At 39.6% G+C, this 17209-nt stretch overlaps 1 protein-coding gene across 2 annotated transcripts in view; it reads right to left on the reverse strand.

The window, feature by feature from the left end:
* Positions 1–1975: 1975 nt before the first annotated feature.
* DCAF5 (DDB1 and CUL4 associated factor 5) overlaps positions 1976–17209 on the reverse strand; it is a 67907-nt gene continuing 52673 nt past the window's right edge. For both annotated transcript variants that reach the window (XM_039705190.1, XM_039705191.1), the window contains exons 8-9: positions 10144–10271; positions 1976–4033 (exon numbers count right to left, since the gene is read on the reverse strand). In XM_039705190.1, the coding sequence (XP_039561124.1) occupies positions 2225–4033; positions 10144–10271 (1937 nt within the window). In that variant the 3' untranslated portion in view covers positions 1976–2224. The remainder of the gene's footprint in view (positions 4034–10143; positions 10272–17209) is intronic.

A 17209-nucleotide genomic window follows, 5' to 3' on the forward strand; every position in this document is an offset into this window, starting at 1 on the left:
CCTTACCCATTCTGTGATTCGGTAACACCAATTCTGGGAGCTTTTATTCTGCTTTTTAGAACAAACAAAAGAAACAGAAAGTGAGACCACCAGGCATTTGGGAAATCCCAGCAAAAGATGACCATGTCAAAGAAGAGTAGAGATGCTCACTCACTAGAAGTGAGGGATGAGAAAATTTTCCAATAAAGTTTTGACTCGGCAACCTCAAGATCTTGGCTAAACCTCAGAATTTACAGTTTGATGTTTATACAACTAATGAAAACACCCCTATAGTGATCTTGATTGCAGGGATGTACAGTATAGTAAGTACAGAACAATTTTTTCAATAAGATAACAATGTATCAGAGCTTGCTCTTAATGCCACCGTTGCCTGTGTTTGCAAACATCCCTTTGCCTTTCTCACCTAGAAAAGCAGAGCCAGTGTGGGCAGACAGCCTATGACAGACTACTTACAGTAGTTGTAAGACAATGTTTCAGGTCGTGTTCTTCACTCTCCCTCCCACACCTATCCCTCACAGCATCCCTTCCAAAGTGCTCCTTCACTGTTTTAACAGGGCTTTTTCCTACTTTCCTAAGGTACCTAAGAGAGTTGTGGATATGAAATAATTATTCTGAGGCCACTGCTCTACAGCAATGTACTGCTAGAGTTGTATTGAAAGCAAAAATTTCCAATTCCTTAAAATAAACTAACCCTTCCTCAGTAATGGGCTTGAAAGCCTTTGAAAATGACTGGGGTTCAAAGAAGCCTCTTTTTCTGTTGCACATAGATGTAGATTTTGTATCCTTTATAGATGGTTTGTTTTCCCTTCACACAGTGACTCCTCTTACCTTGTTGCTAGGGAAGCAAGAGCAATTCCACCAATTCTAGCATGCCAGAACTTAGATGACTCACCAGATACTCCACTCACAGTGTCCTGGCAAGAAACAACTCTGTCCACCACAGAGTACTCCAGTTCTTGGCAGCAAAAGCTGTGCTCTTGTGCAAGTTCTGACTGCCAGACTTCAACACCCAGGCTCCCCACATTTGGGGACAGTTCCCTGACGCTCTCCCTTCTATGCAGAACTCTGCTGAATACATCTACCCATCTCCAATTTCAAATATTAGCAGCACAGTGGTGGAAAACCAACCCTGATCTGCAATCCCAACCTGGTTTGGGCTGCAAAAACTGCTAAAAAAGCATTTTCCAGACTTTACCAAATGTTGCTGTTAACATGAATCAGTTACATTATCCATACTTCAGTTATTTGCTGTTTGGCCTACTGCTTCCCAAAAGTAAGAACATGGGGGAAGGGTGGACACAGTCAAGATATATCCCAACACCCAGAACCATATTCTTAATAATAATAATAATAATAATAATAATAATAATAATAATAGTAATGAGGAAAAATAATCTCTATGTGTTAAGATCACAGAAAGGCATGTTTCAATGCCTGATTTTTAAAAACCCTTGTCTAGAATGAGGTCTACAGCATAATACCTGCCTCTTGCCAACAGTCATACTTCTATATAGTGATGACACTGTGTTATTCAGCTCTTTTCTTTAAAAAAGCCCACAAAATTGAATGTCACCATGGGAACAGTCTAAAGTTGGTTTTGGAAAGAAGCTCATTTCCTATAGCTTTTCTGTTGGCATAAAAATAATGTCACTGTACTGTATCAGAAGTGAGTGCTTTATGAAGAATCATCTCTGAAGATACCATCCAGTTCTGAAAATATCCTCCCTAATGGTTGCATTTCTTTACTTTCTGAAGCAGAATAAACGGCCCAGAAACACTTCTTCCCTGTTTTCCTCAATAAGAAACACACCCTAATTGTGTGATCTACCAGCAGTGTGATCTAATTCCACCATTCTTCAGCCTGCAATATGTAGTGTCAGTATGGAAAACTTCCTCTTCAGAAGAACAATTAAACTTTAAAGGAGTTATCCTGGTTGGCTGGCTGAACAAATGACACATGTTCACACAAGAATTATTCAGTCAACCATCTTAATAAGGATTTACTTTAAACAGAACCTTGTATGGGTACACTAGACTCAGTCTCATTAAGGAGCAAGTTGGATTTTTATACAGCATGAACCACTGGCAATCTAAAACAGACCCACTGAAGAATGGAATGGAGAATCAAACGCAATGTTTCAGACCCAAGCTCTATGTGCCTTTAATACTTTCTTTTTCCTTTTCTTTCTGAGAGAGTGCACACTACGACAGACATTTGCATTTATCATGTTTTTAACTTCTTTTCTAAAGATGAACTCTCTGAATCTGCATCTTCCAACTCCGCTCTGTGTCTTTTCAGTCCTCCAAGAGATTGAGTGCTCTCACTGCCCGCGGCATGCAGGTCAGCAGTATCCTCTCTTGTGCTCACATTGTAGCTGTTGGAGTCCATTTCAGACAGGCAGCAGTCTCTGTGCAAGGTCACACCCACCTGTACAAGGTTGCCATTATCAGCATTTGAGTGCACCTGTAGTCCTTGCGTCACAGCCTCCTGCTCTCCAAAACTCTGTCCATTGTTGAAGCAGGAAGGGTGAAGATGCAAGTGGCCATTATTGTGGCTAACGCAGGAGGGGTCGAAGCTCCTCTCCTCACTGCCATCAGTCTGGTTTCTGGAGCAGTGACCTGACATGCTACAGATGGCAACAGCGGAGAACGGAGGGACCACTGAGTGATGGCTTGGTGCTGGTTGACAGTTCTGGCTATTTTTCTGTTCCACAAGTCCTGTGGTCTGAATGCAAGGTTCTTCTGTACAGCTATTTAGCCCTTTGCAGTTAGCTTTACCATTGAGCTTTTTAGTCTCAAAAGAATGCTCTACACCTCCACTGCTCGTGTCTTCTGATGTGTTTTCTTGACCCTCCGTCCGCCGCTGATTGTCACAGTCATGAGCTTGACCATTACTAGAATTTTCTATCACACCACATTCTTTTAAATTTTCTCTGTTGTGATTTTCAGCAGAAAGAGCTGAGGAACCCTGAGGAACTACTGAACTTAAGTTCCTAGCATCTTCCTTAGTTAGTGAGCATGTTGCACTGTGCCTTCCACTGGTTCCTGGTTTCCCTTCATCATTTTCTCCATCTCCTCTGGAGGATTCACCATCTTTACTAGCTGAATATGATATGTAAGAATAATGGAGCCATTTGTAAGCTTTGTAAATCTTCCTCTCCACTGATTCACTGTCTGAACAAGGGGATGTCCTTTCTTTAAGAACTTCTTTGTTGGCTGAACTCCTTTCTGGTGAAGAAGCTGGAGAGGAAGAAAGATCATCTACTTTGATCTGGGGGTAATCATATATGTCCTCACCTATGTAAGGGGTTACACTCTCTGTGTTAGTGCTAGTCCTTTCCTCCTTTTGCACCTTCTGTCTGCGCCTCAGTGCGTTGCGTTGCCTCATCGATGTGCGTCTTTCATTCAGCTCCTCTTCATCTTCTGTACTGCTGCTGCTGCTGGAACTGCTGGATTCATTCTCCTCAGGACTTGGAGATGGTGGCCGTGGGAAAAGGTCTGTATCTAATTCTGCCTCACAGGTATTGTCATCAGAGTCAGACTCATTGGAAAGAGCCAGGAGACGTTTGTCCTGATACTTTCTCAGTGCAGAGAGCCTCTGCTGACGGGAAGCCGCATCTTCTCTGGCTGAGGGGGATGCAGTTGATCTTAAGGCCCTTAAGTTATAGGCAGTTTCTTCAGACTCTTCAGCCCCGTGTGGTGGGGAGTGATGCAGAGAGGTGGAGGACTCCGACTCGCTGTAAGCGGAGCGTTCACTCACTCCTGCGTGGAGCTGCAGGATTGTGCTCTCACTGAGGTCACTGTCTGAATCAGAACTCCAGCCCTCGATCTCCCGGCGCACCAGAGAGTCAAAAAAGGCCATCATCCGTGGATCTTCCTGGACTGATTGGTTGGCATAATCATGGGACAAACCACTACCACTGTTCAGCACAAGACTGATGTACTCTTCATGAGTGTAGAGGCAACGTGAATCATCCTCAATTCTACCATCCAGGTCCCCTGTGCAGTCAGGCTGCTTGTAAGGACTCCAGATCTGTAACAGAAAATTAGAAAAAACCAAACATATACATTTGAATTCATAAACTGTTATAAGCATTTGAAATAGAACAGTAGCTCAAATACACAGAATAGCTGCAGGTTGCAGATTGTTTTTATTAATTTTTACCCCTCAGTACCATACTTAAAAGTATTACAGAGCTGTGGGATTTTTTCATCCCCTTCACAAATATGTTTTTTCTGCATTTACTTCACCCATACAGAATATAAAAGCTCTCACACTGCAAATTATCCATCATTTTGGTAATTCATTGTGTGATAATTTCTCCCAAATTGCAGGGCTCTATTTTTATGTAATAAGGAATGCTTACTCACTAACAGTAAGAATAGTTTGTTGCCTACAATACAGTCTTAGCACTAATGAAAGCACTTGTTTCCCAGGAAACTAGAGTTGCTGGTGCTAGTGGTGTAGAGTAACATTTCATCCAGCTACGTAGTCAATCCCACCTGATCAGCAGGCAGGGAGTGGAATGCATGGAGGTGAAAAGTAGAGCTGCACTACTCTCTTCAGGAAACAATTACAAAGAAGAGAAATATTCCAACATCCTCTGAAGACACAGCAGCAATTTTAATAGGTGAAGTTGAAGAGTTTTACTGAAAGCTACTTTTGAAGTGTACTGATTTCACCAACAGCAACAGTCTTGACTATGCTGTCCATCTATCCTTCAGCCAATTTCCCTGGTATGGAGAGGAAAAGGGGAGGAAAAAAGCTCCAAAAGAAGATCCCCCAATATCCCTAAGAAACTGGTAATCCATAGCAAACACAATTTTTGGATATCCTCACCCGTCTCAGATTTACTCACAGATTTGAGTATGTGATTATGTGATTGTGTTTATGACATTGTGTATGGCAATGTGATTTTGACATTGTGTGGACAACCACTATCACTTTGGATCAATGGTTAATGGAATGAACAATGCCTTACTGTAAGCAGAGCCAGTATGTATCCTATCTACAACAATGCCTTAATGTTCTGCTTAGAAAAGATCTGATCTCAGCTATGCTTTGGTTTTATCATGCTAACAAGCTCAGGGGAAAAAATTCTATGCCAGCTCTCTATACCAGGTTGGACTTTTGGGGTCGTCTTTGGGGAAAAAATCTAACAATTTTCCCAACAGAAATTAATTAAGTTTTGTTGCAAACAGACAAAACTGCTAACAAAAAGTGTTTGCATGTATAAATGATATAATCAGCACTCATCTTACAGAGTGATGATTATTTGTTAGCCTAATTAACACATGCAACATAACCTGATACTACCATGACAAGCAACATTAGAAAAGCCCACAAGAATGCCAATTACTCTGTATTCACCGACATTTTCAACAGCGTACAAAAAAACCTTACACCTTTAATAATTGAAGCAAAATTAAATAAATTGCCTTGCAACTACTTGTTTTGTCCAGAACAGCTGGGTTTAAGATGAACAAATAAACTTTAAAATCTCCCAAATTTGAAAGCTTTTACTTTGCATTCTCTGTAATTTATGGTTAACAGAGCTTCCACATATGATCTGGCTAGATAGATAAAAGAAACACTATTCAAAAATTAAAGTGCTGCAGTTATACTTTCTTCTGCAGACAGTGATCAAGCTGCCTTTCAGAGCAAAGGGAAAGGAACTTTATATTGTGTTACATCAGGCTGTTTCTAGGAAGATCTCAACATCAAGGTGTATCTGTTATTGGTACTTAATTGCTTTTTTTATTATTTGCAATACTTCACCAAATTCCCAGTGCAGTCCTTTAATATGACACTTGAAACCAGAATGAAGACAGTTCTCTGTTGCTTGGTTCCAGCACTGCACTTACCAGACAGCCAAAAGGACAAGCATCATGTTTGGATGAAGCTAACAAAACCCAATTGAAGCCTACTATGTACAGAATTTCAGCAACCAAACTTAACCTTTTTGAACTGTTCAAGAGAACAGAAAGAATCACTCTCCATTCTCAATTTCCCAGGCACCACTTCCTAAAGACAACATAGGAAACAGTTTTATCTCAATGAATCCACGAGAGATATTATTGATTGGTGGATACATCACGTTTTTTTAATAGAAAAATAGAACTCTACTTGCTTAGACAGGCCGGCTGGCATGCCCCTTTCTCAAATAATCTTAGCAGTGTTAGGCTGATCACTAGGTTTTATAAAGCCTTTTTCAGTTTTTAAGCAAGAGAATTGGAAAATGCTTAGATCTAATATGAACTAATATAAGTGGAGGAGAGGTAGTCGGCTCTGAAGTCCCTCTGAGAAAGGTCTGTTTGCAATGAAATTAATCTAAAAAGGTATGTAAAGTGTGCACAGAGATATTCTACATCCTTTGTAGCACTACCACATCTTTCTGCTCTCTCACAAGCATCAGCAAAAACAGAGCAGTATAAAATGTTGAAAAAATAGCTACAGAATGTCCACAGTGAGGCTTTTCCCTTCCAAGAGAGATTTGTTCACAGAGAAGTAAGTAATAAAGAAAAGTCAAGGGAATTCAGGATGAATACCTTGTTTGTATGGGACCAGTTGTCTTTGGAGAATGATATCCCTGAATTTTAGATATTTTGTTATGAGGGAGTGCGAAGGCCTGCCAGAGTCACAGAAAGAAATCGGACTAAGATTCTATCAGTGGCAGAACAGGGAAGTCTTTAAAACTGGTATCAACTGATCCAGTGGCACCTGAAATGGGCTTCTTTGTAAATGGAATGCCTTTGCCTGTTTCTCATCCTCTGACTGATGCCATGTTGAGGAATAATGTGATCAAACTGGAGAAAATAAGTTGGCAAATCAGCCCACTGAAGTAACAATATATCAAGTTCTTTCTCTGTCAGAAGATTAAGGAGATGAATATTACTCACTGATGACCTGAGTACAGATATAAAAATAGGAACAATAACAGAAAATGGGAATACAAAACTGCTTCTCTAGTTCAGTAGATATCTATTCACAGCATCTTTGAATTGCTTGTATTCCAGGGTGGCAAACCCCCAAATTTTAAAACAAGAAAGTAGTTATGCCTGTAGCGTGAGAATAATTAAAACCACTTATATGAGATTATCTGATTAGGCAGAGGCAGATAGTCACAATGACATTAATCTGTCACCATAGCAACGTGTGCAAATAGACTTTGTTATCTCCGACACACTTATGATTTTTAAACAAATGGGACCCACAACAGTTGTTCTCTGTTACACAATATTCCATTTTCAATACAAATCAGAATTTTTTTTCCTGAAAATTGTTATGTATTTCATCTATTTTTGTCTTTCCTGTAACTGTCTCCTAACTGTCTCCATGGCCCTCCTCTAAGCCCAACACATCAGAGGGAATGCCACATTTATTTCTTCTGCAATGTAATCTGTTTTCCTGCCAGCACATCCCAATGCCTTGCACACTTAACTGAGGGGAAAGTGGTATTTTTCTGTTTAATATTGCTTTAGCCCTTGTGGTGAGTGCTTGATGCAAGTGATTATTTTAGTTTGCAGCTGCACTTTATCATACAATTTTACTGAAGTTCAGTAAATGAAAGACAATGAACAATTCATTTGGGTTGATGTGTCCACCACACATTGTCTGGAGTTGAGGCTCTGAATGTCTTCTGTTAATGAGATTGTTGGGTCTTATTTTTGGTCCTAGCAGAAATCAAACCCTCAACCAACAAATTACTGAACTGTATTCTTGAGGATGCTTTACATCAAAATAAAACTAAAGTAAAAAAAAAACCATAACCACAAACATCAGAATAATTCTTGTGAATACTACTCTTTTCTGTGGGGTTGGGCCGGAGATGAATTTGTATCTCATTTGCATTAAAATAGCAAATGTGTTGGCAGAAGCTCATGGAACTATTGAATGGCTTGATGGTGCTGCTATCAGTTCCTCCCTTCTTGAAGTACTAAATTTAGGCCAGCTACTCTAAAAATTAAGAGCTCAGACAAGCAACTACCTGCATCCACATTTTTAACACATCACCATGTCTCTACAATCGTTTCTACAATTGCAACCAACCATAGTGAAGTTATCTTCTGTGATGTAATTCCAGAAAGGTTTTTTTTGAGGGATAATAAAAAGAGGGACACCTTTTAAGAAAGCAATTAAAACAAATAAACAAAAAGGAATAAAATTAGAAAACATAAAAAATTTAATTATTATTTTTATTTATTGTTCCTTCTCCGGTCATCTCAATTTTTCTGAGCAAGCACATCAAGCACTTATCTAGGGGAAAGAAAGACAGCCATGCAAAGGAAAGGCTTGTGTTTCCAGCTGTTTTTAATGCAATAAATGGCCCCTCAGAACTGCTGGTGTTGTTTTTCTTGTTTTGCCCTCCTGCTAGTGGCAGTTACTAGTCTCCAACTTATCCACAGGAGTTGCTGGGATGAAGAAGAAACCACCTTTGCACAGTCACCTGCAAACTGCTGTGCACTGAAGCAGCACCCTTAGAGAGTGAAGTCACTTTTAGAGAGTGAAGACATGAGCACTGAAACAACCCCAGCCCCAAACAAGGCACATTACAAGCTGAGACAAAAGGACACACAACAAAAGGGTAAGAAGTTCTGGCTGGCCAGTAAACTTAATACATTAAATACCTTTGCCTTAATTTGTTTCTAGCTTGAAATGTCTGGGGAATTCAGTTCCTTCAGAGCAGCTGCACAAGTCCTACTGCACACACAGTGACACAACAGGAGTTCTCTTCTAAGGAAGCGCTCAAGCAGAGGTGTCTTTGAAAAAGTTACACAACCTGTGACTGCAGCCTTAATCAAACTAACCTTTTAATCACTAGGCAAAAAAAAAGCCCTGCCAAAACCCTAGCAGAAGTACATAAAAGCAACACAGGGGATGTTTATACCAATGCTAATCCAACAGTCTAAGCACACTCATGCAAGAAGGATTCATAGGGTGAAGGGTCAGCAGATCCAGAATCCAAAAGGGAAAATCCAGGCTGCATGAATCAAGTTCCCAAAGCAAAAAAAAAAAAAAAAAAAAAAAGCCTCTGGCAAAACTGTTGTTAAACAGTGGCAGTTTGACTGCTTGGAAATTGAAAAATCAGTGAGCTGCTAAGACTGTTCAATGCACTTTTGTTCAAAGCCTGTATTTAATATATTTGTGATCAAACCTGTCAAGCAGACAGCACAGATGAAGAGAAAAGAACTAAAGTACTGGGGGAAGACAGGAGAGAAGGAAAGCTGAACTACAGTCAGAACCCAAATGCTGACAGTAGCTGCAATGCAAGCAATGCAGCAGGGCACTGAGCCATGGTCCCAGGATTTTGGGTCAGTTCTGGTCCATGAGTTGTACATCACTAAAACACTCCTTTGCAGGACAAGTTCATGCTGTCAGCTTGTACCTGGCAAAAGCATTTACAGTATTCTAACACCACTATTTACAGCCATATGCAGGTAAGATTTTCATGAAGACATTCAACAAATAGGATCAACAGCAGGTTTTTTTATTCTATTTCAAAATTAAATAGTTGTGGCTTTTTCTACCCTGTTGATAGACCTAAATTGTAGCAAAATATCTATGGCAGCAGCATGCAAATTACATTAGTGTAGCATAATCCTCTGCCTTCCCACCCCTCAAATAACAAAATTGGTTTTGCCTTGCTCCCACAATATTGACTGTCTTTCCTTAAGGAAAGAAAATTTCAGAACCTAACAAAGGTTCTTGTCTCTTTCAGTTCCACAGAGAAAGGTAAAAAACTTCCTAAAAGTACTGTACATTGTTAAAGGATTCAGAAAGACATTGTGCAAGGTATTAAGAGTTCTTCTTCTGGAAGTCACAGAAGAGGTACATTGAATTGATTCAATGCACAAACACGTACAAAGGACATAGAAGGCCTTCTGAGGCATTATTCAGCCAGGTCAGTCTAGGCTAAGGTTCATCTCTTTGGAGATATTTTTATTAAACTTTAGACCACAGTAGTACAAGTTGTAGGAGATCACATTAGAAGTGTAACCAAACTCACCTGAGCGAACGAGACAAAACATTTTATAAAACAATAAGAGAAGACAGAGGGGGTGTGGACCAGAATGATGCTGAGCAAAACAAAGCATTTCTTCCTGAAAGATTGAAAGAACACATTTTCTGATAACTAATCTTACCTTTATAATCTTTTCAACACCAGAAGAACAGATCATGTAGGTGTGAGGATTAAACCGCACTTGGTTTACAATTGACCGATGACCTTTCAGTACCATGAAAGCACCATTGACAACCCTGCCGATGCCACCTAGGGGAAAACAAGCACACGTGGACATGAGTAATTAAATCTTCATATTACTTTCAGTCATAGTCGTTTAAAGTCCTATTATATTTGACAATTCGTTTCAGCTTTATCTTGCAGTATTTTAAGGCCTGTGCTGGCTGCAGAATTCCAATGTTATGAGCAATGCCCCTATGAGAAGCTGCAAGTTTGATGAAAAGCATCCTTCCTGCAAATTAGGACTTAGAGGCTTGCTTTGATTCATCTAAACAAACAATGAAGGTTTTTGACCTAATATGACAAATATGTGAATGAGAACAACATACATAATGAAATCACCAGGGAAACCTAAGGCATGACACAGACAGTTTGTAAATCTGAAGCAGAGACAAATAAAGAGGTTGGCTTTTAACAGCAATACTATTTTTCAAATTTATTTTTTAAATCAGCAATTTATTGCTGCTACAGTTGAGTCTAGTCTGATGAATAGGAAGGACCTGAAATAACACATCTGAACAGTGGGTTATATCATTCTTTGTCACAAGGCAGTGAATTAGCCAAAGAGGAATGCTTTTGTGCTAATGGTAAAACTCAGAACAGAAGCCAATTAACTTTTCTGCTTGGTCATTGACTCTTACTATGTCTATACACCAAAGCAAGAAACAGTCACACAGTATTTTTTTTAATGTTCATAGACTAACACAGTTAAAACTACAAATTTGTTAGACAGCACAACTGTGTATTTGAATAAACAAGTGTCCATCAACATGCAATATCTGTCCATCAACATGCTATGACTTAATATTTTCAGTGAAAGAAAACAAAACTTTTAAATGCCAGAAAGTAAAAACTGACAATCACTTCAGATGAGAATCAACTTGCTATTTAAAACTTAATGTGTTGTAAGTACAACTTACAGAAAACTAAAATAATTTCACTAGCTTCTGTGCTGCTTGCAGTGATATTTACACTAAACAAACTTTATGTTCCTCTTGTTAAAAATGTTTGCTATCTTTCTTTGACCCCAACAGGAGCTATTTCAGCTGAAACAGTTGCTGGTTTAAGCCCTGTGTTGAACAACTTGTGTTCTAAAACAGTCAGAGTTCTCCTATAATTCACACTTCCTAAAGAAAAAACTTGTGTTACCACTGAAGTGTAGCAAGATAGATGGGTCAAGGAAAAAAATTAAAAAGAAAAAACCATTCTCATATCACCTTCCAATTGTTAGGTTACACAAGTGGTGAAAACAACTGCAGCTAATGACCTTGTGTACAGCTCCTCTCCTCTGAGAAAGTGTTCTATCCCTTTCACTCACTATAGCTGCACTCAAAGAACTGACTGATGTTTAACAATGGTGAAAACAACTGCAGCTAATGACCCCTCTCCTCTTAGAAAGTGTTCTATCCCTTTCACTCACTATAGCTGCACTCAAAGAACTGACTGATGTTTAACATGGAGAACAAACCATGAGAAGGATCTAGAAACAAGGTGTCATCTAAGCCCTAAAAATCCAGAGACTGATATTTTACTGCTTCTGGAAAGTGTTCTGCTTTGCACAATTTTTGCACACCAAACTGCTGTCTCATGGCACCTTGGGATAGAGAAATAAAGCACCCAAGAAAGGGGAAAGTGATGGCAAGTAACTCCAGGGACCAAAATGCATGGCTCACTGCACTGAAACTGCACCGAGACTGAGTTACCTGCATCAAGTTCTCCTATTTGGGTACATTTGTATTTTCTTTAAAGATTCAGGGATTTGTTCTGCCTTCAGCCACTGGAGCAAGATTTCACCACTGTCAGCAAATTTGATTAAGAAGTAACTGATTGGAGAGCAAGTTCATTAAATGCCAAATTAAGCTCTTTTGATTTTCTTTTCAATTTATTGAGAATCCTCAAGTCCTTTCACTCTGCTGCTCCTTCTAGACACTTATGGCTGATGGTAAATTGCCCTACTCCCACAGCATTCCTTCCAGCCAAATCAGAGCTGTCAGTCCAATTGTATCTATCAAGCCAACAGCAGATGGTTACATCAAGACCAGTTCTCAACACATCTTGTCTTAGCAGACAAATATTCCAAGAAAGAGGGCCTTGGGAATGAAGAGAGAGTTCACTTAGGAAATGTTTCCAAGCCTGTAAGTAATGTCTAAAACAAGTTTTAACTATCCATGGACTGTAGCTGCATGAATTCTGTACAAAACAAGAAACATGCCCTATAAGTCACTAACTAAAGAGTCAGAGGGACTATGAGCAAAGAAAGAATTATAATGGAGATGAAACAAATACCATATACCAGTATCTTGGGCTGTATTTCTAAGTCACTTGTTGGCCTTTTGTGCTACTGTTGGCAGTGTGAATTAACCCATGGTTATTTTCCTAGTAGAACAGTGAGAAGACTCATTTAATGCCAGAAGTGCCTTCTGGGACCTCCTGCACAAGAAATACCTGGAGGTGTTGAAATGGGTCCAGAGGAGGGCCACAAAAATGATCAGAGTGAAGGAACACCTCTCCTACAAGAACAGCTGAGAGATTGGGGTTGTTCAGTTGGGACAAAAGAAGACTCCAGGAGAACTTATTGCAGCCTTTCAATAAAGGGGACTTATAGGAAAGACAGACAATTTTTACGAAGGCCTGTAGTGACAGAAAAAGGGGCAACAGTTTTAAGCTGAAAGAGTGTAGGATTATATTGGATATAATGAAAGCATTTTGTCAAATGAGGCTGATGAGACACTGAAATAGGTTGCCCAGAGAAGTTGTGGTTGCCCCATCCCTGGAAGTGTTCAAGGCCAGGTTGGATGTGGCTTTCAGCAAGCTGGTCTCATGGAAGGTGTCCCTACCTTTGGACGCTTCCATCCCAACCCATTCTATGATTCTACGGTTTTATAATTCTGTGAAGGAACTCCAAAGCTTTCTGATTATTTTGAATAAAATAATAAAATTTTGAATAAAAGCTTCTGATAATATTGAAGTTCCCTGAACTCCTTTTAAGCAGCTATCAGTAAATTCAGAGAAGGCATAGTAATAGGGCATACTTCCCTCCTCTTAAAATGAAGGTGAACTTCCCCACAAGGCTCCTTAAAAAAACCTGCCCAGTTACATGAAATTGCCCCAGGAGAAGTACAAATCTTAGCAGTGAGCTTTTGCCAATGTTATGGGAGGTTTCAATAATTTAAACCAGAAAGTACTGACTCCAAAAATACTCTGATAATCTTTGTGTCAAATACAAGAGACTGCCCTAGAACCTCATTTTTGGACAATCCCTTGCTTGATGCAAGTTTAGTCTACCAACTCCTTTGTGTTTAAGCGACACCTTTAAGTAAGCTCTTAATGCAAAGTCTTCTACATCCTCATCTTGAAAGCAGTCCCTCTATTTTATACTAGCCCACCACAGTTGTCATCATATTAATGTGGTAGTTTTGCTTCAGAGGCATTCACCAAAACTACTGCAACTACTTTAGTATCTGCATGGCAGAAACCTGCCTGTGTCCAGACTTGTCTGGAATCCCCATGTCTCTCAGCAGAGGCTTAGCTGCAGCCATACAGCCTGTAGCCATCTCAGAGTGTGAGGTAAGTTTACTCATCTCTACTGGCAAAAAAAAAAGTGCATTTGTATATTAAGTGGAGGCTAGCCATAAACTGCTCAAATTCCTGATGATATCTTCATTTTTTCTATGTAATAAATTCCATTTCCTTTTGCTGTCTTCCCTTGAAATGGTATTTTTATTGTATTGTTTCAGCAGAATTGACTTCTGCTATCCTAAATCCACTCAAATTTTTCTTTTGAGGTTTGGGGTTTTTTTAGTGGAAGGGGATGTTATTTTTTTGCTTTTAAATTTAGTAGCATGCATGAGTTCTGCAACTCTTTAAGCATGGCAGCTTTTACATTCTTAGCTAGCTCCAACATGTATAGGCAGTGTTCATACAGAAGTCATTAGCTTACATATCTGTTATTAATAACATATAAAAAATAAATCCTACAGTCTTCAGAGGCTGACTATGCCAATTTTAGGAGGTTATAATTTTATAACCTCTAAGTACTGAAGGGAAGAGATGGATATGTTCTAGCTGATTTTGCAATACTACCCAAATTGCTCTGCTTTAAGACAGTCCTGAGTAGTGGTCTAGAGTTCTAGCTGTGCTGGTCAATGGGGGTTTTTTGGTCTGCTTTTATTTGATACTCAAAGTGAAATGTAAGAAAACCACTCTTAATTTATACCCTGCAAGTAAGTGTTCCAAAGAAGAGAAATAAAAAAAGCTCAAAAAGTCCTTTAAATAATATCCTACTGTGATATCTGATCAGCTTAAAGACATATAAAAGGCTAAATCTAATGTGCACATTTTAAAGCAGATTTCATGTACATGTTTGACAAGTATACATTTGCAATACAAGGCCACTCTACAGGCTCCTGTACAGAGGAAGGAATAATACAGTGTTTTGTAGCAGTTGATGTCTTCTGAGTGGCCAAAGTTATTTCTTCTTTGTTTGCTTTATAAATTTACGTGTTAGGCTAATGAACTACTTCTTAATTATGTGGGTTTGTAGGTACCTATGTGAATGATTTGACATTTGACATATTATAAACATGCTGAATAGTACATCCCAATAAGTTTTAAAAACTCTAGTAAATTGTGACGAAGGAGACTGGCAAATTTAGACATCAATCTGACTTCCCCTGCATGAGTTCTACAACAAGAAGCAATGTTTAGAAAAAGCCAGAATAAATTATTTGAAGGCTAAAGAAAAAGTGAAAGTGATAGATTACTGAGAAAAGTGTTCTAGTGCAGAAATCCTGTAGGAATGTAGAACAGTCTCCAAACTAAGGAAGCTGCATTGTTCCAAACATTAAAAAAAACCTGTTAAAATGCCAGAGAACTTGCTGGGATAAGGAACTATTCTCCCCTGGCTCTGTAACAGAGGAGTTAAATGACCTCATTCAGAAGCCTTTTCTATCTAGGACACTGGAAAAGAAATCCCACTGTTTGTTCATATAAGGTAGAAAGACATTCCACAGACTAAAGCATAACTTCATACAAGCCTTGTGAATTACTCAAAGTGCTGAAAACTCCTGAGAAGAACCAGATATTTGCAGCTGCTACCAGTGTACCATAGCATACCATTCCACTGCAGTACTTGGCACTACAGTGGTAGCTCATTTAAAGTTAATTTAGTTTTCATTAGTAATAATCCAGGGTACATTTAGACCGTGGGCCACTACTTTGCATTTGAATCCTATGAGATCATGATGTATTAACAAAGAGAGATACCATAGTTTGGAAAGCAAATGCACAGCACAATAAAAGCAAACATGCTTAGCATATAGGGCCTCTGCCTTCAGTGCAGCAGATTTTGTTTAGATACCTTAAAAGTCTCTCTGGTCACTCACACACCTGTATTTGTTTCATACAATGAATGCCAGTAGATGGTTTTGCTCCTCAGAGACCCACCTGCAGAAAAGCTAGATTTAACACAAGCACCTTCTCCCTGAGAGCACAGGGTCCTGCAGCATCCCTTCTTCTGGGATCAGGAATTGACTCCAGCTCTGGCAGCAGCCAGACTTACTAAAGGTTTCTCAGCAGCACAAGCAAAACTGACTTTGATCCCATCAAATATGGGGTGAGAACAGGAAGGGGTGGCCAAGATCCCTTCTCCTCCTAGCATGGTAAAAGGAGACCTCGAAGTACCCTCATAAGAAAGCAGCTTCAACTCCATATGCAGACTGCTTCCTTTGACACCTGTGAACACCCCTCCAGCTTCCAGGTGAGGTGAAAAGATCAGCATGGCCTTGCAGAGCTTAAGGGAAAGCACAGGGAGCAGTCAGCTGGTAGCAGCCTGTGCCCAGACAATGTGCTCTTCCAGGCAATCAACTGCTTTGCCTGGCCTATGCCTAGAACCAGTCCCACAGTGGTCTTGTATCTCTGTGAAGGTTCCAAAAGCCAAAAAGTAATATTTAAACATGAAAAGACATGCATAAAATTGTAGTGGTAGTGGCTATTTTTGGATGTGTATTTTCTCCCTCCTTTTGTTGCTTCTAAATATTTGCCATACACCTTATCTATCCCAACCCTCCCAGTGTTGTTATCACCAGTATAGCTGAACAACAACATGAAAGCTAGGACAAAATGACTATAGAAATAAACTTTAGCACACCCTTCCCACTCTTTTCCCCTTCCTGGTCTGCGAGACACTTCTTTTATGCTGTACTTAATGGCATAGGTTGCAACAGGTTTCACAATGTTATTGGAATCATGCAAATTGCCACCAACAACTATGCTTTCTGAACATAACAGATATAAACGTAAGTGAAATTATCTCACAACCAATAGCTGTCTGCTTGGGGGGTTTTTTTGTTTGCTTTTTTGTGGTTGGGTTTGGGTTTTATTTAATGGAAGTGTGAACTGCTTGGCTGTGCATTTCTTTTGCACTGGGGGCTGCAAACATTTTCAATACAACCAAGAGAAAGGAGCTTTGGTACAATTAGATGGCCAGTTGCTCGGGACTAAAGCTTCTCCAGCCTCTCCCCATGCTCAGTGTTATCTTCAGCTTTCTATTCCTGAATTAGACATTTAGTGTGCTAAGGCTGGTGAGGGAAACACTCCTGGATGCTGAATTTTCTTTCACTTGTCTACAGCACTAGAAAGCACCCAGCACTGCCTTGTTTTCTGATAGATGCCACTTGGCCAGTACATTCCACAGGTCCATGGTGTTATCACAATCCAAATGCCACAGAAACCAGTCCCAATTCCCCTGAATATAAAACCTTTTCTACAACCACCCAGCACTTACTCGCTGTGTTCATCAAACAACTGTTCCATAGCACAATTTGGTCAACACTGACTGACCTGAAGAAAAAGACAAACTACAGTCCTAAATGTAAAACAGTTTATATCCCAAGACCACACCTCAGAAATTTTTTTTTCTTTAAAAACCACAAACCTTCCAGAGCATGCTCCCCACTAGGTCAGATGGC

This window comes from Passer montanus, unplaced genomic scaffold (assembly GCF_014805655.1).
Source record: "Passer montanus isolate IOZ18808 unplaced genomic scaffold, ASM1480565v1 scaffold18, whole genome shotgun sequence".
In the NCBI taxonomy this organism is placed as follows: domain Eukaryota; kingdom Metazoa; phylum Chordata; class Aves; order Passeriformes; family Passeridae; genus Passer; species Passer montanus.